Here is a 23,551-nt window from a genome sequence, read left to right on the forward strand (position 1 = left end):
ATTTAATCTATAATCAATATCTTTATTTTCCCCCACAAGGAGCCAAGGGGTAAAGAGTCACTGAAGGGAGTATTCACCTACCTCATCTGATTCTGATAGGAATTCCTGCATGATGTCACTCTCACCAATGACTCGTATTGAGCATACTGTAGAAAACAAAAATAGAATCTGGCATGAGGCCCTAAAATCAAGACTTTAAAGTCAAGAACATATCAAAGTTTAAGTGTAAATCATCAGTAGCAGGCAATGCAGAGGTGGGATGCCATTCCTGACATATGACATGTTAAGGCACAATAAACATTCATATAAATATGAACTAGAGGGGCGCCTGGGTGGCTCAGTTGTTAAGCATCTGCCAGGGTCCTGGGATCGAGCCCCGCGTCAGGCTCCTTGTTCCGCAGTAAGCCTGCTTCTCCCTCTCCCACTCCCCCTGCTTGTGTTCCCTCTCTTGCTGTATCTCTCTCTGTGTCAAATAAATAAATAAATCTTAAAAAAAAATGGACAAGAACAGAGGAATAATAGGATGCTCAAAGATGTAGCTTGCTAAAAATATTAAACATAGCCAAAGGAAGTCACCCAAAAAAAGAGAAAGTTCAGTAAATTTAACTTTGCAATCTCATGTGAACTTCTAAGAACAAGTCAGAAAACCCAGCAAGGATAAAGTCAATTAGGAATAAAGCAAATACAAAACTGAAATACAAAAGGAAAAATGTCCACTTGGCTTAGGAACCAGGCCAGTCAGAGAAGCATAAGTAGTTAAAACCACTTTGGAAAAAATGGGTAGGTAATTAAGTAGTAAGCTCAGCACATCTTCTCACCTCCCTAACTTTAGCTTCAAAACAACCAAAAAAAAAAGGAAAAGAAAAAAAAGGAAGGAAGGAAGGAAAGCAGGTAAGAAGCTAATTGTCTAAATATAACAAAGTTAATTTCCTGACACTCTCATGAGGATGTTAAGTTATACTGACAATTTTACTTCATTTTATTAAAAAAAATTTATACCCTTTTTCATTTCCCAAGGGCTGTGTTTAGAGGCCATTCCATGTTAGGAAAAAAAGCTAAAAACAGATGAGGAAATCTCACTAACTTCTACAGGGGAAATAGTTATTTCTTCAGGGATAAGGCTCTCTACTACAGTTTAAAAAAAATTCAACTAGGTCAATTAGTTCTTATACAAGGACACAAGGACACAGAATTAATAAATATCACATAAGACCATTATTCTATTAAATTAGTATTTTAAAAAAGGCCTGTTGCACAGCTGGCAAATTATATAACTCCATAATGTAAAATGAAGCAAGATCTCTTCTCTGAGCCACAAAATGAACTATCTTATTCCAGAGATCTGGGTCATTTCTTCTTGCCTTTCCAGATAAGCAAAAGTTTTAGCATCCACATCCCACTTCTGATATACTATCTGGAAGTCCTGAGATAACAAGTAGATTTCAATACTTCAACCTATAACCTGCTTAGATCAATAGGACCTAGAATACCTACAACTTGGCACCTGTAAGAGGAAAAAGGAGTTTTCAAGTAGGATATGCCAGTGAACTGAGAATCATTTTAATAAAAATGTTTTAAGTACTGCCCACTTAGTTCCTAAGTCAACTCAGCATATTGATGAGTCTGTTTGTGTTTGCCGGCAAATAATATAACCCTACAAATAAAGGTCCCTAATGCACCAAAAACTAATTACGTATTTTTCTATTGTTGTTAAGTGCTCAGCAAGTCAATGAAATAGACAAATAATCCTTGAACTGGACATTTCAGCCTCGGCTTCAAAGCTCAGATCATTCAACATCAATGGTCAGAGAAATATGATTTACTTTCACTAGTTTCAGGAAACTTAGCTATGGAGTTTAAGAGTTGCAACACATACCTAGACTCCATGTCTACTTAAGATAGTAGAGTTTAATAGGCCAGCTTACCTTTTTCTAGATATTCTTCCAACCCCCGACGTCGGGCATCTAATTGCTGTTCTGATAAAGAGAATGGCCACTTCCCAGGAAGTCGGGGAAATGTAAAGTTGGCAAACTCTCTCTTCAGGTTCTGGTGTAGGATGGCAAACTCCCGGTACCGCTTAGAACACAGCTGCCTCCCTGCCATATAAACATTGTAGACCTGGTGAGGGGAAAGAACAAAAAAAAAAAAAAAAAAAAAAAAAAAGCCTACTTACTACAAATTAAATCACAGAATCATCTAAAGTCAAGCTCAGACAGATGCTGTGAGGTATATTCTGCTATGTACTTAACAGAGAATGTGTTCACAGTCACTGTAAAATAAGGCTTACTTTTAATAAACACACCAGAAATGATACGTACAACAGAGTGCTACTCAAGTGGCCCCATGATCTTATTTTTGCTATTAAAATTACCTCCAACACATTGTTTTAAATATCTTCAAAGGCAATTATCAGCTTTTAAGAGTGGATTTTATTTTCAGAAAGTTAAGTCATTCAAAACCAATGTGGTAAATCTAGTGAATGAACAAGCAAGAAAATTTGGAGATGTATAAAGTGAGGGTTGACTAGAAAGCAATGTGACTGATATTTGCATGTGGCCCAAACTTCAAAGGAAGTTTTAAAATTGATGTAATAGCATTTTGTTAGCAAAATGTTTTTGTTGCAAAAACTCCTCTCCTGAAGTCAGATATCTTTAGTTTTGTTCTTCCTTCCATCATTAAAACAGGGTTAACAAAAAGTTGAAGAATAAATGTATCCTAAGGACCACTTTGTAATTACAGAGAGTTAATAATCCTCATGAAGAAATGGTTAGAGATTTTTGTCTATCAATCACAGATACATGCCAAGCTTCTAGAACAGGGTGTGGAACATAGCAGGCACTCAGTAAATATTTGATGAAGAAATAAATGAATACATGTGAAATTCCTGAATATGTACCCTCATAAAGGAAAGTAATAGAACATGCAATCCAAAAACATCTAATAATCCAAGTTACTTTGTATTCTCAGAACATAACAAATGAGGCAGAGATGGAAAAACTGGCCCCAAATCACATTTACTGGTTTTGCAAAAATCATTCCAAATTTTAAATGTGTACAACACAGATCATATACTCATGGAATCAAGAGTTAATCACTGAGAATGTAAAAGCCAAAGCCTTTCCTTCAAAGCTCAAGAAGTATCTATCTCATGCTTCTGTGATTTAGGAAGTATGAATTAAATACAAAAATAATTTATTCATTCAAGACTCCTCTCCCATAACTCTCCGCCTATGATTCCTCCCCCAATTAAAAGCAAGGCCTCTAATCACTATGAAACAGTCTCCAAGGATGTGTATGATCCTGATCAATGAGCTTTCTTCCTGTGATTATCACTCAAAGTTGTAATGAATCACATATATTATCAAGTATTCCCATCACTGCCTCTTAAAGTACAAATGCCTAAAACAAAGAACAACATTCCCCTTAGACAAGACCACAGTTCTCTTGAGGGCAGGCAGTCTTAAGAAAGTCTTATTCACTCAATCTGGTCTTGTATACTTCCTTTTCAAACTAAACTATCCAAACTTCTCAATAACATCACCATTCCTTTGCTTAAAAAAAAGCAAGTCCGTAACACTATGGGTGATATATGTCAGCCTGAGTTCCTCATACTAGGAAGGAAGGGAGGGAGGTAAAACTAGTTAGTGACACTGCTGGTTCAAAGATATTCCCCAATATCTTTTTCCAAGGAAGAGTAGAGTAGGTCTTTGGTAATGCACTTGAAGACTATGACTGCATTTCTTCACTTGAGTGATCTCAAGTCCAGTAAAACATCTCCTAAGGTAAAAAGAATGCTACAGCCTGAGAGGCCTTTGTGATAATTTCAACAAGAAAACTGAAAAGTTGATTCAACTTTCAGTTTCTTTATAAAGTGAGAAGAGTAACATCAAAGCCTCTCATCTAACTCCCCACCACTCCCAATTTAAATGTGGCATCAAGGCAACAGAAATATAAATAATCCAGATGCCCGACAGTTCTGTAATACTTTAATGCAAGTAGGAATGGCTTCCCCAAGAGCCAAACCATTTTTAAATGAACTGTGCTTAGCAAATGAGAAACATACAAAAAGATCGCCAACAGATTGTTTTATTCTTCAATGGTCCTTAAAATTAACCAGTATCTATTAGTATTCATATTTCCCTGGTTTGGACACACTCATTTGCCTAAAAAAAAGACTGATTCACTTAGTGCATGCTGAGGTCTTCTGCCTAAAACTCAAGAATGTCGATGGTCCATGAGAAATTCCCATAGTCTCAGGATGCCTGGGTGGCTCAGTTGGTTAAGCGTCTGCCTTCAGCTCAGGTCATGATCCCAGGGTCCTGGGATGGAGTCCCGCATCGGGCTCCTTGCTCAGCGGGGAGCCTGCTTCTCCCTCTGCCTGCCACTTACCCTACTTGTGCGCTCTCTAATAAATAAATAAATTTTAAAAATCTTAAAAAAAAAAAAGAAATGCCCATAGTCTCATTACAAATGAGAATGTCTATCAAAAAATATATTCTCTGGTCTTAAAGAGGAACATAATCAATAGGAACTAAAGATATACGCAGGCGGGCAGTGCTTCTGCGTTCTACCTTAATTTAAACACTAAGACTGGCTGGCTCATAAATGGAATTAGATGAAGTTAGTCTAGCTTGCAATAGTACACTGAATTTAACGATCACTGGTCACTTTCTTCTCCAACTGACCATATCCTACAAGACTTCAAGTTGGAATGTTCAAACTGCAAAGCCAGTTGTTTGAGATAACAAGTTCTTTCTTTTTCTCCTTCTTCTTTCCTTTCTTTTCCTTCCTTCCTTTCTTCCTTCCATTTCATACTAGCTTATTTAGGGGTTCCATTTTCACTCCTCAATAGATTTTATGTATTTCTCATATGCTTCTTCACTCATTAATTCATCCAATTCTGAAGGATTACTGAGTATTATCTTGATCAGCCAACCATCTTCATAAAAGGATTTGTACACAAGTCCTGGATTTTCTGCAAGAGTTTCATTAATTTCAGTTACTTCTCCTAATAGAGAACAGAGTTCACTAGCAGCTTCCACACTTTCCAAAGCACCAAACTCATCTTGTTTGTTCAATTTTGTCCCACCTTCAGGCACACTACATTAAACAACATCTCCCAAAGCTTCCTGTGTAAAACTGCTGAATCCCAGTGTTCCAATACCATTTTCTGTTGTTACCCATTCAAGAGCAGAGCCCATGCAGAGTCAGACGGCACGTGCCCTCAGGCCCCAGGGCTGGAGCAGGCATGGCGCAGTGGATTTAGAGGCGGCATGTGGCTCTGCACCGCTCCTAGCACCATTGAGGGTAACAAGTTTCAGTCCTCTTGAGTTCCTCTTTGCTTAGTAAGAACCCAATAAGAAAAAAACACGGGTGAGGAAAGTGTAAAACTTATCCGTCAGTGATCTACTTCTGTTTCTCTGGATTCTGCAGGTCAAAGTTTCAAAATTCAGCTTCAAAATAATTTCTAATATGTAAATGCTGAAAATCCATGCTGTGCCATTTCTCTCTCTAGCCTCATGACTTAATCCTATGTAATGAATGTCAGAAGATGGTAACTGATAAATTCTTTTCTTTCTCTTTTTCTTTTATAGGCTCCATGCCCAATGTGGGGCTTGAACTCACAACCCTGAGATTAAGTCTCATGCTCTACTAACTGAGCCAGCCAGGCATCCTGTAACAGATAAAAATCTTACAATGAGCACAGCCTACTGCAGGGAAAGCAATTCTATTAACACCTGGGCTCTGTATTCAGTAGCAAAACTGAAATCCCAGATATCAGAGATCTCCATTTTGTTGGTTCCTTAGATCCCCACTTAGAGATTTCTTAAGGCTTTGAAATGGTAACATCTCATCCTATGTAGCATCTGAATATTAAAAAGTTCTCATTTTCTCAAATCTCTAGTAAGTAACAGGAATTGTGCTACTGAACACACAGAAGAGAATCTCCTTATATAATGCAAAAGTGATAAACAGAATGATGACATTTTGGCAAAATCACCCAAGTTCAGCTTCCAAAAGTCAAATAGATGCTGTCCTGGTTTCTGCTATTGACTGGATGAATCTTCAACGTACATTATGACAAACAAATTGTTTCCAACACCACCCTCCTATTTAATCTTATTTTTAGCTGAAAATCCATCTTAAAAAAACCTACATTATTTGCCATTCACAAGCTGCTTACAAAGTAAAAGGAGATACAGCACTCTTAGTTGATTTCTGGGTAAAATGCATGAGATCCTTACTCAGGGATTTTTCCCAAATGCTGAAGTTTTTAGGCTCCTTCCTGGAAATGAAAAAGCATAAAGGCCACAATATGCTCTTAAATAACTTAGGTTTCTTGTGTGTACACGCATGCATGCATATGTGTATTTTCCCTAAGATGGATCATAAATGGTCTCTGTTACTTTTCTTTCTTTATCTGGGCCTCAGGTGTCCAGAACTGGATTAATCATAATCCTTGGTTCACAACACACTATCATTATGGCAAGCTCTTTGTTTGGATTTTTGATTAGTTATATTATATTATATATATATAATATTTAATTAGTTATTTTTAACCTTGTAAAAAGTAAACTATAAACTAAGACCCTGACAATAATTTCTAACCATCATCTCTGCCACCTTCATCCCTTCTCCCTGCTCCTCTGACCCCCAAAATTAACATATTCAATCATGTGCATCATTCCCTTGCTTTTCTTTTTATAGTATTTTCCTGTATTTATAAGTAATCCTTAAATTTTCTTTATTTTAATTTTTAAAGGGTATTTTAGTTTTAATGGAATATTACAAAAAGAAAGAAAGTTGCCATTTGCAAAGATGTGGATAGAACTAGAGGGTATTATGCTAAGTGAAATAAGTCAGAGAAAGACAAATACCATATGAATTCACTCATATGCAGAATTTAAGAAACAAAACAGATGAACATAGGGGAAAGGATAAGATGAAAATTGAGAGGGAGGCAAACTGTAAGACTCTGAGCTCTAGGAAACAAACTGATGGTTGCTGGATGGGAGGTGGGTAGGTGGATGGTGGTAAATGGGTCATGGGCATTAAGGATGTAAAGAGCACGGGGTGTTATATGCAACTGATGAATCATTAAATTCTACCTCTGAAACTAATAAGAAAAAGGGGGGGAGGTATTTTAGTTTTATAAAAAGGTTATCATTCAGAGTGAGACCTTTCATGCCTTATTTTTTCCCTTAGTCTCATCCACGATGTTATATATCTTTGTGGTTTATTCTGTCGTATATAACAATTTGTTTTGCTTTTTATTTATCTGTTATCCCGTTGATGGGCACCTGGGGTTATTACTGGGTTTTTGCTATCATGAACAAATACTGCCATGAAATTGTATACATGCCCCCGTTATACATATATAAGAGATTCTCTTGGGTATACTAAGAGTAGAACTGCAAAGTTATTAGGTATGTGAATAATCAACCTAACGAGATAATGCCAAATGGTAAGCTAAAGTGGTTACATCAATTTATACTCCTTTCAGTAAAACATAAAAAGATCCTCTTACTTCTTGCCAATGGGGAATGGATGTGAAAAGATTTTTCACTGTGGTCGTAATTTACATTTCTCTAATGTTTCATCTAATGATGTTGATCATCTCTTCACATATTTACTGGCCAGTGAGTGTCCTCTTCTGTAAAATACACATTCATATATTTTGTCCAGTGTTATACTGAGTTTTTGTGCTTTTCTCATTTATTTGTAGAGTTCATAAGTTCTTGACATAATCTTTTTCATGTGTGTATACTGTATCTTCTCCTATGTGTCATTTGTCTTCTCACTTTATTATGTAACTTGATTTTTAAAAATTTCAGTTTTATGGAGTCCAATTTATCAATATTTTTATAACCAATGCTTTCTGTGTTAAACTCTTTAAACCCAGAATCAAAAACCTATTCCCCATACTTTCCACTAAGAGCTTTTAATTTTTTTATTTTGTCATTTAAGTCCTTAATCCACTCAGAATCAAATTTTCTAAATAGTATGAAGCAGGGTTCCACTGGTATTCCTTTTAAAATCAAGAATATTGAAAATCAAGTTTTAATTGAATGGCCTATAAATAAAAATATTCTGTTTTTATAGGATAATCTGAGAACTTCTGAATGGTCTGGAATTAACCTCCCACAGTAAACACCTAGGCAACTGGGCAAAACATAGGAAATGACTATTTTTGGACACTTGTTCAACAGGCAACTAAGAACTGTGATCCCTAAGAAAAGGGAAACAAACAAGATGAGCCCTACCATAACCTAGGTTTTCTATCTAGAGGTAACACTTGAACTGCAGGTCAGACAAGGGCATCCAAACAGTATAGCAATTTCACTGAGCTGTGGAGACAGAGACTAGAGTTGAGGGAGGCCAAAGCAGCTAGAATTTGTAGGACAGAGTACACAAGAGGGGGGAGCTAAAGAGAGACAGAGCTCTAGAAATCTGCATAGGATCCCCTTGAATTCTGGCTGAATAGCAATTTGAGGAAATAACTATTACCAGGGTATGCAGCCACTCTGGAAAACAGTATGGAGGTTCCTCAAAAAGTTAAAAATAGAGCTACCCTATGACCCAGCAACTGCACTACTGGGTATTTACCCCAAAGATAGAAATGTAGTGATCTGAAGGGGCACATGCACCCCAATGTTTACAGCAGCAATGTCCACAATAGCCAAACTGTGGAAAGAGTCTAGATGTCCATCAACAGATGAATGGATAAAGAAGATGTGATATATATATACAATGGAATATTATGCAGTCATCAAAAAATTAAATCTTGCCATTTGCAATGATGTGGATGGAACTAGAGGATATTATGCTAAGTGAAATAAGTCAATCAGAGAAAGACAATTATCATATGATCTCATTGATATGTGGAATTTGAGAAACAAGACAGAGGATCATAGGAGAAGGGAGGGAAAAATGAAAAGACAAAACCAGAGAGGGAGACAAACCATAAGAGACTCTTAATCTCAGGACACAAACTGAGGGTTGCTGGAGTGGAGGTGGGTGGGACGGATGGGGTGGCTGGGTGATGGACATTGGGGAGGGTATGTGCTATGTGCTATGGTGAGCGCTGTGAATTACATAAGACTGACTGATGAATCACAGACCTGTACCCCTGAAACAAATAATACATTATATGTTAATTAAAATAAAATAAAATTTAATTTAATTTAATTCGATTTAAAAAAAAGAACTATTACCAGGGTGAGCTGTAAAAATAACAATTTTACTGGAGTTCAAAGAGCATCTGGAATCATCTGACTTCCCTCCTGCCAGACTAGAGAGACCTCTCTTGAATCTCCATGGCATTCTAAAGAACTCAAAAGGGCCATGCTTTTGGAGTAGAGCTAAATTAGCTCTAGAGTAAAAGCTACTCTATGCTCCCTAAAAGAGCTTAAAAACAAACCTGAAAAAGGATCAAAGTAATCTATAAGTAACTTAACTGCATGCCAGCCAAAAAAAAAGAAAGAAAGAAAGAAAAAAACCCATCATTCTTTAAAGGAATATAACAAAATCTAATGCACACTAACATTAAATAAACAGGGTGCAATACCCCATCAAAAAATACTAGACATATGAAGAAGCAAGAAAATTTGACCCATAACCAGGAGAAAACTCAGTCAGTAGAAACAGACTCAGAAACAAAAGTAGTAGCAAACAAATACATTAAGCAGCTATCCTTGGCTGCTTCTGTTTAGGATTTAGGAAGCTGTAAGAACAGTAATCCCACTCTAGATATAAGAGATTACCCATGCCCTTGCAAGTCTTCCCCATGGGCCTCTTGTGCTCACAAGAAAGACTAGGTACAGAGCGGGACACTAGAAATGGGCTACTGTGGCAGCCTAGGCATGAAAGAAGTGCTTGGCAATTGTTGGGGGACAGACACAATGCCCCACCTACCGCCCCTAGACCCTTCTCTTCTATTAAGCAAAAGGCTTAAGCCCTTGGGGGTATGGGCAGCAAATCATCTCAGAGGGCACTGGCAAAGATCCACTGCTTCTGGGGGAAAACAAAGCAAAAACCCTCTACTCCTTATTCCTGGTGAGAGGCAGGAAACCATCCTAAGCCCAAGCTCCTATACTGATACTAGGCAGAGGTCGGCTACAGCTGAGGGAGGGACAAGAAACTCTTCCAAGACTAACCACAGATACAAAGCAGAGTTTAGCTGTGATAAGGAAGGGCAGAAAAACTGAAAAAGTCTCACTCCCAAGACATAGGCACAGGGTCTGTGTACACCCTGTCTAAGATGGAAGCTGGACCAGATAACAGAGAACCCCCACTACAAATCTAGCCTAAATAAAAAGCAAGAGTAGTCCACCACCGGGGGATAGGCAAAGGTGGAGAGAACTTGTGTGGTACAGGCAACGCAGGGGCGGCTAAACGTTGAGAGAGAGGGGAGAGCAGAACACAGAAAAACAGCCTCTGACCCCAGCCCCCACTCTAAGCACAAAGCAGCCTACTATCAGGGGGATTTGAAGCCTATGGAACAATAAAGATACCAAAAGCCAAAACAACACCCAAATTGAGCCTGATTGACTCAATCCCCTGAAGAGGAAGACATTTGCATATTTTCAGGTTCAAATACTATTTACTTCAGTCTCTACTTTTCTACACATGCTTGGCACTCAATCATGTATTACAGGACAAAAAAGTAAGACAAAGAAAAACCACTTATGTCAAGAGATAAGGCAATCTCAGAGATAGCTAAATGTCAAAACTATCAGACAGGGACCTTAAATAACTATGATTCATACATTAAAAGATCTAATGGAAAAGGTAGACAACATGTGTAAATAGATGGAGAATTTCAGGGGAAATGATAGAAATAAAAAACATGATATCAGAGATGAAGAATTTCTCTGACAAGCTCAACAGTAGGCTGGACACAGCTGAGGAAATAATCAGTGAACTTGAAAACAGGGTAACAAAAATAATCTAAAGCAAAAAAGAAAGAGGGAAAAAAAACAGAATAGAGCATCCAAAAGCTGTAGGACAATATCAAACAGCCTAACATACATGTAATTGGAATCTCAGAAGGACAAGAGAAAAAACATAGCTGAAGAAATATGTGATAACACACTGGCTGAGAATTTTTGAAAAATAATAAGATATCAAACCACAGATCTATAAAATTTAGAAAACCCCAAGCAGGATAAATACCAAGAAAGACCTAGCTTTGAAGTTTAAAAACTTTGAAGGTAACTATAAGGGGTTAAAACATTACATAGAGAGGAACAAAAACTAAAATAAGCAGGCCTCTCACTTCTCATCAGACACTATGCCGGCCAGTAGACTGCAGTCACATTTTTAAAGTACTGAAAGAAAAAAAACCATCAACTCAGAATCTTATACCAGGTAAAAATATCTTTCAAACATAAGGGTGAAATAAACACTTTTTCAGACCAACAAAAGCTAAGAGAATTCATTGCCAGCAGATCTGCACTATAAGAACATTAATGGAAGTTCTTCAGGCAGAAGGAACAGATACCAGATGGAAACTGAATTTACACAAAGGAACGAAAGACACCAGAAATGGTAAATATGTCATTAAATACTTCCTTATTTTTAATTTCTTGAATTGTTTAAAGCAAAGATAACAACAAAGTAACATGGAATTTATAACACATATAGAAGTAAAATGTATGACAGCAACAGCACAAAGGATGAGGGAAGGAAATGATATATACTGCTGTACAAGTCTTTTATTATATGACAAGTAATATTGTATTATTTAAAGGTAATACTTACACAGATGTATACTATAAACCTGGAACAACCACTAGGAAATAAAACAAGGCGCGCCTGGGTGGCTCAGCCAGTTGAGCGGCTGCCTTCGGCTCAGGTCATGATCCCAGGGTCCTGGGATCGAGTCCCGCATCAGGCTCCCTGCTGAGCAGGGAGCCTGCTTCTCCCTCTGCCTCCCTCTGCCTGCCTCTCTGCCTAGTGCTTCTATCTCTCTGTCAAATAAATAAATAAAAAATCTTAAAAAAAAAAGAAAGAAAACAACAAATCGTATCTAATAATACAATAGTGGAGATAAAATAGGATCATTAAAAAAATACCCCAGGGGCTCCTGGGTGGCTGAGTCAGTTGAGCGTCTGACTCTTGATTTTGGCTCAGATCCTCATCTCAGGGTCGTGAAATTGAGCCCCGCATCAGGCTCTGCGATGCTTGGGATTCTCTCTTCCCCTGCCCCTCCCCACTCATGCTCTCTCTCTCAAAGAAAAAGAAAAAGAAAAATTCCGTTGGGGTGACCGGCTGGCTCAGTTGGTAGAGCATGTGACCTTGATCTCAGGGTTGTAGATTCAAGCCCCACGGTGAGATTACTTAAAAAATAAAATAAAACCTGGGGCGCGTGGGTGGCTCAGTCAGTTAAGCGTCTGCCTTCGGCTCAGGTCATGATCCCAGGGTCCTGGGACCGAGTCCTGCATCGTGCTCCCTGCTTAGCAGGGAGTCTGCTTCTCCTTCTGCCTGCCGCTCCCCCTGCTTGTGTGCTCGCTGCCTCTCTCTCTGACAAATAAATAAATAAAGTCTTTAAAAAAAATAAATAAAATCTAAAGAAATACTCCATTAATCAAAAAGAAGTCAGGAAAGGAGGAAAAAGGAATAAAGACAGATGAGATATAGTTAACAAAGAATAATATGGTAGATATAAAACTAACTATATCAGTAATTAAATGAAATGTAAGTAGACTACACACTCCAAATAAAAGACTGAAGTTGCCAAATTGGATAAAAAAGCAAGACACAAGTATATGCTGTTTATAAGACACTCACCTTAAGTACAGTTATATAGATAAAAGTAAAGAGATGGAAAAGATATTCAATGAAAACAATAAAAGAAAGGTGAGGGATGCCTAAGTGGCTCAGTCAGTTAAGCGTCAGACTCTTAATTTCGGCTAAGGTCATGATCTTGGGGTCCTGGGATCAAGCCCTGTGTTGGGCTCCAGGCTCAGTTGGGAGTCTGCTGTGGCGGGGGGGGGGGGCGGATTCTTCCTCTCTGCCCATACCCGCCACCCCAATTGCACTATTTCTCTCTCAGATGAATAATAAATCTTTTTTAAAAAAAAGGTGAAGTGGCTATTAGTGGCTATAAGATAGTATCAGAGAAAGACTTCAGAACAAAGAGTATTACAGAAGATAAAGAGATATTTCATAACATTAAAGGGGCCAATTCATCAAGAAGGCAACAGCTTCATTATACATTAAAAAAAAATTTGAGAGAACTGAAGATTCCCCCACAGACCAACCTTCCAGTGATAACAACTACAAACTCTAGACAAAATGCAAAAACCAATTACCTGAGGATTCTGAATACTACACTTAAATGCAGGCAGATTGCAGAGGGGAGTCAAAACATGGAGCACCCCACAGGGTTGGAGGAGTTCCTGCTTTTAGGGGGCTCTGCCCTGATAGTGGGCATCAGTCACAAAGTAGCCTGACTTTGGCAACTAAAATTCCAATAGAAACATTCTGCTGTCTGGAGGAAAGAGAGAAAAGATTCTAGGCAACCATGGCTGCCACCAGATGAGTGGAGAATTCCAGAAAAGAGAAACAGAGAAAAAGATGCCTTAATTCTGTGAATGAACAACACATACTTCTCACACTGATCCTTCCCTGGATGATATACATGCAGAACAGACTCAAACTAGCAGAGAAAAGTCTAAAAGAATTGAACTGACACTTGAGTACTGCCCACAGGTGGCAGCCAGGTAAAACAAAACATCAACATTCCTCAGGGGAATATCACAGAACTCTGGGCCTACACAATGCAACACTCACAATATCCAAGATACAATCCAAAATGACTCACTGTACAAAAAACCAGGAGGCTATTCCCTTGCACTAAATAGAGGACAACCTCAAAATAACATATTGAAATGTTCAGACATAACCAATGGAACAGAATACAGAAATAGAACCACATATATATGTTCAGTGGATTTTTAACAATAAAGCCAAGGTATTTCAATGGGGAAAGGATATTCTTTTTCAACACAGGTTCCTGAAACAGCTGGATATCTATATGGAAAAAAAAAATCTTGACCCTTACATCATACAGTATTGATACAAAAATCAACTCTGAATGGATCCCAGACCTAAACATAAGAGTGAAAATTATGACGCGGCCACTTTTTGGAGAACAGTTTGGCATTTCCTCAAAAGGTTAAAACATAAGAGTTACCATATGACCCAGTAATTCCACTTTTATGTAATATCTAAGAGAAATGAAAACATATGTCCACATAAAAAATTGTACACACATACTCAAAACAGCATTATTCATAACAGCCAAAAAGTAGAAATAACCCAAATGTCCATCAACTGAAGAAGAGATAAATTAAATGTGGCATATCCAGACAATGGAATGTTACTTGGCTGATACATGCTACAACATGGATAAACCCTAGAACACATATGATTTCATTTATACGGAATGTCCAGAATAGGCAGATCTGTGGAGACAGATTTGTAGGGAGCAGATGGGAGGTTTGGAGGATGGTGGCTAAAAGGTATAGGCTTTCTGAGGTGATGAAAATGTTCTAAAACTGACTGTGGTAATGGCTGCACTACTCTGTGAACAAACTAAGAACCACAGAATTATATACACTTAAGATGTACAATTGCTGGTATGTGAATCACATTTCAATAAAGTTATTATAAAAAGAGTTAAAACTATAAAACTTTTGGGGCACCTAGGTGGCTCAGTCATTAAGCATCTGCCTTCAGCTCGGGTCATGATCCCAGGGTCCTGGGACTGAGCCCCACATCAGGCTCCCCGCTCCATGGGAAGCCTGCTTCTCCCTCTCGCACTCCCCCTGCTTGTGTTCCCTCTCTCGCTGTGTCTCTGTCAAATAAACAAATAAAATCTTAAAAAAAAAAAACTATAAAACTTTTACAAGAAAACAAAAGATTTGTGTCCTTGGGTTAGGCAGATGTCTTAGAATATAAATTATCTATAAATGAACAAAACAAACTGGACTTCATCAAAATTTAAGACTTCTGTTCTTTGAAAGACATTGTTAAAAATAAAAAGGATGTCCTTCAACAGATGAATGGATAAAGAAGATGTAGTTCATTTGTACAATGGAATATTACTCAGCCATCAGAAAGGACGAATACCCACCATTTGCATCGACATGGATGGCACTGGAGGGGATTATGCTAAGTGAAGTAAGTCAAGCAGAGAAAGACAGTTATCATGTGGTTTCACTCATATGTGGAACATAAGGAATAGCGTGAGGTCCACAGGGGAAGGGAGGGAAAACTGAAGGGGGGGGAAGTCAGAGAGGGAGACAAACCATGAGAGACTCTGGACTCCGGGAACCAAAATGAGGGTTACAGAAGGGAGGGTATGGGGGGATGGGGTGACCGGGTGATGAGTATTAAGGAGGGCACATGTGGTGATGAGCACTGGGTGTTATACATAACTAATGAATCGCTGAACACTATCATCAAAAACTAATGATGTACTACATGCTGGCTAATTGAACATAATAAAAAAATAAATAAATAATTTTTTAAAAAGGCAAGCCACAGCCTGGGAAAAATACTTTACAAAACACCTCTCTGATAAAGGACTCCAAATACATAAAGAACTCTTAACAACAAAATAAGAAGATAAAGAATTTAAGTTTTAAAATGGGAGGGGTGCCTGGGTGGCTCAGGTCATGATCCCAGGGTCCTGGGATAGAGCCCTGTGATCATCTGCATGCTTAGCAAGGAGTCTGCTTCTCCTTCTTCCTCTGCCCCTGCCCCCAATCGTTCTTTCATGCTCTCTCTTTCTCAAAAAAATAAAATCTTTTATAAAAAAAAAGTTGAACTCTTCACCAATGAAAATATAAGAATGGCCACTAAATACATGAAAATAAACTCTGGAGTGCCTGGGTGGTTCAGTGGTTTAAGCATCTGCCTTCAGCTCAGGTCATGATCCCGGGGTCCCGGGATCAAACCCCACACTGGGCTCCCTGCTCAGCAGGGGAGTCTGCTTCTCCCTCTCCCTCCCCTCGCTCGTGCTCTCTCTCTTGCTCCTCTCTCTCAAATAAATAAATAAAATCTTAAAAAAAAAAAAAGGTTAGGGGCGCCTGGGTGGCCCAGTCAGTTAAGCATCTGACTTCGGCTCAGGTCGTGATCCTGGGGTCCTGCGCTTGAGCCCTGCATGGGGCTCCCTGCTCGGCGGGGAGTCTGCTTGTTCTTCTCCCTGTCCCTCTCTCTCTGCCCCTCCCCCACCACTTGTGCTCACTCTTTCTCAAAATAGATAAATAAAACCTTAAAAAAAAAAAGGTTAAACTTTCATTTACTATACGACCTTGCAATTCCACTTCCAGCTACTCAAGAGAAATGAAAACATACATCTACATAAAGCCCCACACATTAATGTTATTTCATGGTTTAGTCATAACAGCCCCAAACTGGAAACAACCCAAACATGCATCAACAAGCCACTGGATAAACAAATTGCAGTAAATTTATCCAATTAAAAATTAAATGCAATTGAAAGGAACAAATTACTGATATATGCAACAAGTATCAATCTTAAAAAGACTATACTAAATGAACATAGCCAGGGACGCCTGGGTGGCTCAGTTGGTTAAGCATCTGCCTTCAGCTCAGGTCATGATCCCAGGGTCCTGGGATCAAGTCCCACATCGCTTCTCCCTCTGCCTGCCTCTGTCTCTCTCTCTCCGATAAATAAAATCATAAATAAATAAATAAATAAATAAATGAAATAAATGAAAAAAGCCAGACACCAAAAACTATTTATTACATGATTCTGTTGATCTGACATTCTAGAAAAGGCAAAATATACTAACAGGAAGCTGATCAGTGGTCGACAGCGGTGGTATTATGAGGAGAGGACTGACTGCAAAGGGTCATGAGGGAATTTTCTGGGGTGGTGAAAATGTTCTGTATCTTGATTGGATGATGGTGATTATAAAACTATGTACATTTATCCAAACTCATGAAACTGGACATTTGACGTGGGTGAATGTTAATGTAGGTAAATTATGCTCAATAATGTTGATTTTCTTAAAAGGGATAATTAGTAGTTTCATTCCTTTTCTAAAGTCTACAGAGGCTCCCAAGGTCTCAGGTAATTCCCAAAAGGTCTCAACATTCAATCTGCTCTACTTTTAGGAGCTGACCCTGATTTCTACTTTTTACGTGCCTTGTGATTCAAAGTATAGCACCTCTGAAACACAAAACTCTAAACTTTGTGTATATGGCTTTGAGAATCCATAGACCAAGCTACATAAACTGTGCTATGTGCTATCATCACCAGCTAAATTAAAGACGCAGTCAAACATTATTTGATCCTTCTGAACTTTTTTGGCTTCTCTGCTTGCTTTTCTCATCTCTCCACTAAAAAGAATTTACCATAAATGTCCTGTGGCTCATTCCTATACAGGGAACAAATCCCAGTTTCAGAGATTGCAACCTTGAAACACCTGTAGTTCACCTTGAAACACATGTAGTCTGTTTGCCAAAATCTAACAGAACTCACTGCACTTTCTACAAAGAATAATGAATTTCTTTTTATATCAACACTCCCCAAATAATCAAAGGTAAATAAAGCATACCTCCATCAAGAGAAAAAGTAAGTAGATTGGGCCACCAGCAGCTATTAGGTTTTGAGGAACAAGCAAAGGTACTCAAAAAAGGGGCTGGCACATATTACCCAGAACTCAGGGTGGGCTTTCCTGCACATCTACAAAGCAACAGGTTGGAAATGTATAGAATAGTTACTGTAGTCAGAGTATAATTAGGACCTTGCAGAAAACCCAAGTTAATCATTCATACAGATATCTCCAAAGAAAACGAAAAAGAACAAGATGTGGAGAGAAGTGTAGGGCACCTGTAGGTTCTGATGTGGACAAAACCTGTATTACCCAAATGTTTAGGAAGACACCACCTTTTGAAATTAATCTTTCTCTATAGCTCTACGGAGTCAGTAGTAAGTGAGAGACTGCTATTAGCAAAGAGATACGGCAACCAATAAAAGAACAAACAAATAAACAAAACCAACTTACACATGTTTACAACAGACCAGAATGCAAACTTAAAACTGTCTGGAAAGAAAATGGAATTATACTTAAGCAGAAATCCTCTTCATTCCTGTACTTCACCCCCTGCAAAAAATCATGGTCACTGTCTTTTATTTATGTGTGAACCCATCTTCCTGGTAGACAAACTGATCTGGGTTGCAGTGATTACTTCTAGTGCTCTTATATCATGTATGACGAGACTGGGGGGAAATAAAAGCTAAATGTTTTGAGGATTGAGTTGGCTGACACTCACCACAAACTTCTCACCATTCTGCTCCACATGTTTGTATGTGGGGACCGATATGGGCACTGCTTGCTTTTCTGTGTAATCATAAAATGATTGTCCCAACGAGTCGTCACTGGGATCTAGGTTATCTGCCTCATGTGGAGGTACAGATAACACTGTCAAGATCAATTCCTTCTCGCCTGCTCGGATCAGGTCCACCACCTGCTTGTGTGTCGCCCCCTCAACATTCACGCCGTTCCTAAGGGGAAAAAGGGAAAAAGAAATCCCATAAACCAGAAGGGTCCAAACACCTTATATCTCCACCCTCCTGCCCCCACTCCAGTGTTACGCAGTATGAACCATAAAATCAAGATTAATTTGGTTCCAGAAAAGCTATTTATATTTTTATAGATCATAACGTGTAAAAGTGTTTGTGAACTTATGGCAGGGACAAAAAATGGAAACAGGTGAGAGGACCTGCCCTTCCTCTACGCTAGAATCCCACATATAGCTTCAGGAAAGCACATGGTGAAGCTGCAGAGGAAACAAAGCTTTCAAAGCTAATTTCCTCATCCTAACCAAGGATGTACACAATACAATCAAAGTGCCTTTTAATAATGCTGCCATTTGAACTCTACTTAGTTCTTTGTAAACCTCCTAAAATTTGTTAGAAGAAATTTTTTACAAAATGCATTCCTTTAATTTGTAAAGATTCAAAAGTATGACTTAAGATAATTTTTATATTTATATCTGATTTCACCCTGTATCTCCAAATCAGTCAATTTAATTTTCCTTTATCCCAAGTTTCATCACCTTGGGAGTTAAGTGGTATATATCCTCATACAAATAATTTCCTTTATCACTTGGTTTTTAAAAAGGCAATTCTGAAACTTTATTATCTGAACCAACGTCCCTTGTCCTCCCAATTAATCTCTCTTAGCATTCTACCTACTCTTCTTTCTGCTCTGTGCTACCTCACTTAAAGCCCTGTGTCATCAGTTCAAACTAGAAAAACCTACATCTAAAGTTATATAGTAAGTCAACCTACCCATTCTCCTCCCTGTTACAATGGATAAAAAGGCTGCAACTAGGAAAAGTACAAGGTTTGGAAGAACAATAATTTTGTCAAGGAAGATGCTGAGTCTCACAAAACTCACTCAGCAAACTGAACTACCTTCCTTACAATGCTGACCCTGCCTGCTGTCTCAGCAAAAACCACTACATAGCTAGCTGACCTGGAGGTTCCCTCCATAGCTATCCCCCAAGAGTTAGGAAACATACACCTGAGAGCCTTTAGTCAATGTGATAAAAGCTTATCTACTACCCTTTAGAGTTAAGCTCTTTTTCAGTTCCAAACCATTAGGATTTTTCCTTCCTGAAAATGATGCTAAGCTTAGTAACAAGCCTTCCACAAACTTTTCAGACACTGGAACTGTCTCTGTCAAACTCTGGTATCTGAAACATCCATTTATATAAACAGAACAGGCAGGAGATCACCCTGCTAAGCCTCCTTCCTTTTGGGTTTAACAATCTAATCAGTAAATTCAGCACTCTAGACATTTTACAATCTAAAGTCTAACTTATACACACACAAAAAATCAGTAATTTTACAATTGGCTAGCTATAGAAAAAAATAAAAGCACCCCTTCCACTGATAGAAATTTGGGCTTTTAAAATTTGGATCAGGTCAAACTAGTAATCAGAAAAAAATAATAAACTCTGATCACAGAGCCAGACACTAAAACAGAAAGAAAAATGGGCTTTGAAGCTATGGATTCAAATCTTGGCCCTGCCTTTAGTACAGGCACTGGTCTTAACTAAGTCATTTAACCTTTCTTAGCATTATTTTCTGCATGTGTAAAATGGGGATAATAATAAACCCCTAAAAGGATTGTTGTGAGGATTAATGTAATGAAACATGTAACTCGCTGGGAAAAATACCTGGACACTTGCATTACAAGATATAATAAGTATTGTGTAGCTGTTGAAGAAATGTTAGTTGAAGAAGAAATGGAAACCTCAAGTTGGGGACTGTCAAAGGATTTCATCTAAATCTTTAGCCTTATTAGTAGTTCTGAGAAAATGTTTTGCTGGTGAAAGAAATATAATTGAAAAAGCAAAAATTAAAAATCAACATGGAGAACTTCATCTACCCCTAGGAATCTTAACTTACTCATGAATGCCCTTAAAAAAAAATTTTTTTTAACAAAATAGGGAAAACTCACTTTAAGAGACTGAACATCTTGGATACTAAAACAAGATTTTTATGTTAGTATCATCAATTTTATGAAACGCACATTTATGAAAAAAAGTTTAACAACTATGCTCAAATCTTATTTTTCAGCTCCCCAATTTTTTCCCCTTTAAAGGATCTTTAATTTCGGGTATTCCGTCAATAGGCTGAGGGTTGGTAAGCACCTATAGCATTTGTTTGTATGTATTTGTGCATATACGTATTTTTCACCTGAGTATGGGGTCCACGGCTTCCACTGGCTTCAAAAGTTCTTAACCTCTGGTTAAGAACTACTGTTTTCAATGCACACTTCCTCCACCCATTCAGTTTTCAAGTTAGAATACACCGTTCCTGGGTCACTCAAAAAACAAGCCCCGAAAGTCATCAGAGAAACCTAAGTGGGGCTTACTCCAATAGCCAGGGAACAAGGGAGCTTGCTCAGTTTCACTTCTTTATGAGAAAGACCAAGCTTCAAATTGGCTATCACCCCAAAAACCTCTTTAAAAAAAATAAATAGGGGCACCTGCGTGGCTCAGCCGTTAAGCGTCTGCCTTCGGATCAGGTCACGATCCCAAGGTCCTGGGATCGAGCCCCACATCGAGCCCCACATCGGGCTCCCTGCTCGGCAGGAGGCCTGCTTCTCCCTCTCCCACTCCCCCAGCTTGTGTTCCCTCTCTCGCTCTCTGTCAAATAAATAAATAAAATCTTTATTAAAAAAATGAATAAAGACAGGAACGAACTACCAGTGTCACATTTTAAACATACTTGCTAATGTTTATTTGGTTCAACTATAAAAGGAATGCTATACATTCCACAATTTAATACAAGGCTGGAAATTCCTTCATTCTTCAGAGAATGAAATGAGGTCAGTAAAAACCCCAGGACGTTTAATTTCAAAAAGGGCCCTCCCTCCTCAAGAATTAAGAGGCCTTCACAATCATAAAAATGTTTATATGATATCCTCTTTTCCACAAGAAGCCACTCTACCAAGCTCAAATTAAGTGTGGCCCAATTTGGATAATTCTAAAGACATAAATGAATACTATAAATTCTTCAATAAAGGAAACTTCCAGCAGTAGACTTCTCGTTCAAAGCATAGGTTTTAGAGTCAGACAGACTTGGGTTTGAGTACCACTTGTGCCATTTAACAGATGAGACATTGATAAATTATTCAATCTCACTAAACCTCAGTTTCCTAATCCATAAAATGGTGCTAATAATACCTATAGCTAACAGAATGAGAACTAAAATGAGATAAAGCTCTATAACATGGTAACCACTCAGTAAATGATAGCTATTCGTGTGATAGTACTTGTATCAGCTGGGCAAGCAGGTCAGTAGCATGTTGGCCTCCTGATGACACAAATCCTCTCTATCACCAATCTCCCTTGTCTTTCTTCTGTCTTTGTAATATAATCTAGCTGGAATTCATTTGAAAAAAAAATGACTGAGCTCTCAACCTACGCCGACCCACCAAAGAAAGGGAATCCCCTTCATAAGACCACTGCATCAGAGAACCACCTAGTCCTACACCACACAAAGTAACTACTGCCCAATGGGTCCTACTCATCTATGTTCTTCCACAAAGAAAGGGAACGACTTAAACACACTATCAAAACATTTTCAGCAGATATGTGATTAAACAAATAGAGCAAAATGTTAATTATAAAATCTAAGCAGTAGGTATGCAGGTATTCACTGGGCATTTCCTTCAACTTTTCTGTATGTTTGAAATTTTTCATAATAAAATGTAAGGAAAAAAAAGGCTAGTAAAAAAAACCAACAATCCACAAGTAAGACCAAAATTTTGTTTCTTTAGGTAACTAGATGATACCTAAAACTTACTTTGTGTTTTCAGCATTATAAAAATATACCTAATAATTTTAATAAAATTCTCATTTTTTACATAAAAACAAAATCTGGCCCATTCAGAGGCCTTTAGCTAGCTAACAGCAGTGGCTTTAGACAAGACTTTTGTTCAACTAAAGTTAGCCAGCTGGGGAAATGGTAAAGCTAATATAAACACTCTGAAAAGCAGGGGGGGAAAAAGCTCTAAATTGTCAGGATCTGTATACTGTGAAGGAAGCTGTATATACTGCAACTAAATATGGATGGAAATATGACAGAGCCAATCACTAAATGTACCACAGCAAGGAGCCATTCTGTGTGGTAAGCAGAATACTATCCTGACCCCCTGTGACATGCAAGAAAGCAATTAAAGGGCAATTAGTCCCTCAGAGGCAGCCTGTAAAAAAACAGACAATAAATTCCTATAACTGCAAGCAATATGATATAAATTTCAATTATGTCAATTAAAACAAAGTGGCTACATGTCCACAAGAATGGTTAAAATAAAAAAGAGGACAAAACCAAGTTTTGCCAAAGATGTAGAAGAACTGGAATTCTCATACATTGCTGATGGGAGCATAAAGCAAGAACAATCTGGCAATTTCTTATAAAATTAAACACATATTTACCTAATAATGCCATTCCTAAGTATTTATCCAAGAGAAATGAAAACATACCCACACAAACAATTGCTGTTGAATGTTCACTGAAGCTTTATTCATAATAGTCCAAAGCTAAAAACAGCCCAGTATTTTTCAAAAGGTGAACAGATTAAAAGAAAAAAAAATTGTGGCATAGTCATACAAGGGACTATTACTCAGCAGTAAAAAGGACCAAAGTACCGATATCAACAACAACATGGATGAATCTCAAAACCACAATGAGCAAAAGAAGTGAGACAGAAAAGGGTCTGATTGATTTGATTCCATCTATTTGAAGTACCAGAGTAGGTAAAACTATTCTACAGTGGTAAAAATCAGATCAGTGGCTGTCTGGGGCGGGAGGGGTAAATACTGAATGCAAAAGAACACAAAAGAAGCTTTCAGAAATGATGGAAGTGTTCTATATCTTGATTGGGGTGGTGGTTAAATGGGTCTAAACCTCTGTCAAAACTCAAACTCTGCACTTAAGCTGTGTGCATCAGACCATATGTAAATTAAACCTCAATAAAGTTGACTGGCT

General features: G+C 38.1%; 1 protein-coding gene across 2 annotated transcripts in view; it reads right to left on the reverse strand.

Moving 5' to 3' along the window:
- Window positions 1–23,551, reverse strand: part of SNX27 (sorting nexin 27) — a 68,542-nt gene that overhangs the window by 26,867 nt on the left and 18,124 nt on the right. For both annotated transcript variants that reach the window (XM_028088242.2, XM_028088243.1), the window contains exons 2-4: window positions 18,316–18,547; window positions 1,926–2,118; window positions 82–146 (exon numbers count right to left, since the gene is read on the reverse strand). In XM_028088242.2, coding sequence (XP_027944043.1) covers window positions 82–146; window positions 1,926–2,118; window positions 18,316–18,547 — 490 coding nt within the window. The remainder of the gene's footprint in view (window positions 1–81; window positions 147–1,925; window positions 2,119–18,315; window positions 18,548–23,551) is intronic.

Source organism: Eumetopias jubatus, unplaced genomic scaffold, assembly GCF_037043125.1.
Source record: "Eumetopias jubatus isolate StellerSeaLion01/CBP00866 unplaced genomic scaffold, mEumJub1_p1.0 scaffold_4, whole genome shotgun sequence".
In the NCBI taxonomy this organism is placed as follows: Eukaryota; Metazoa; Chordata; class Mammalia; order Carnivora; family Otariidae; genus Eumetopias; species Eumetopias jubatus.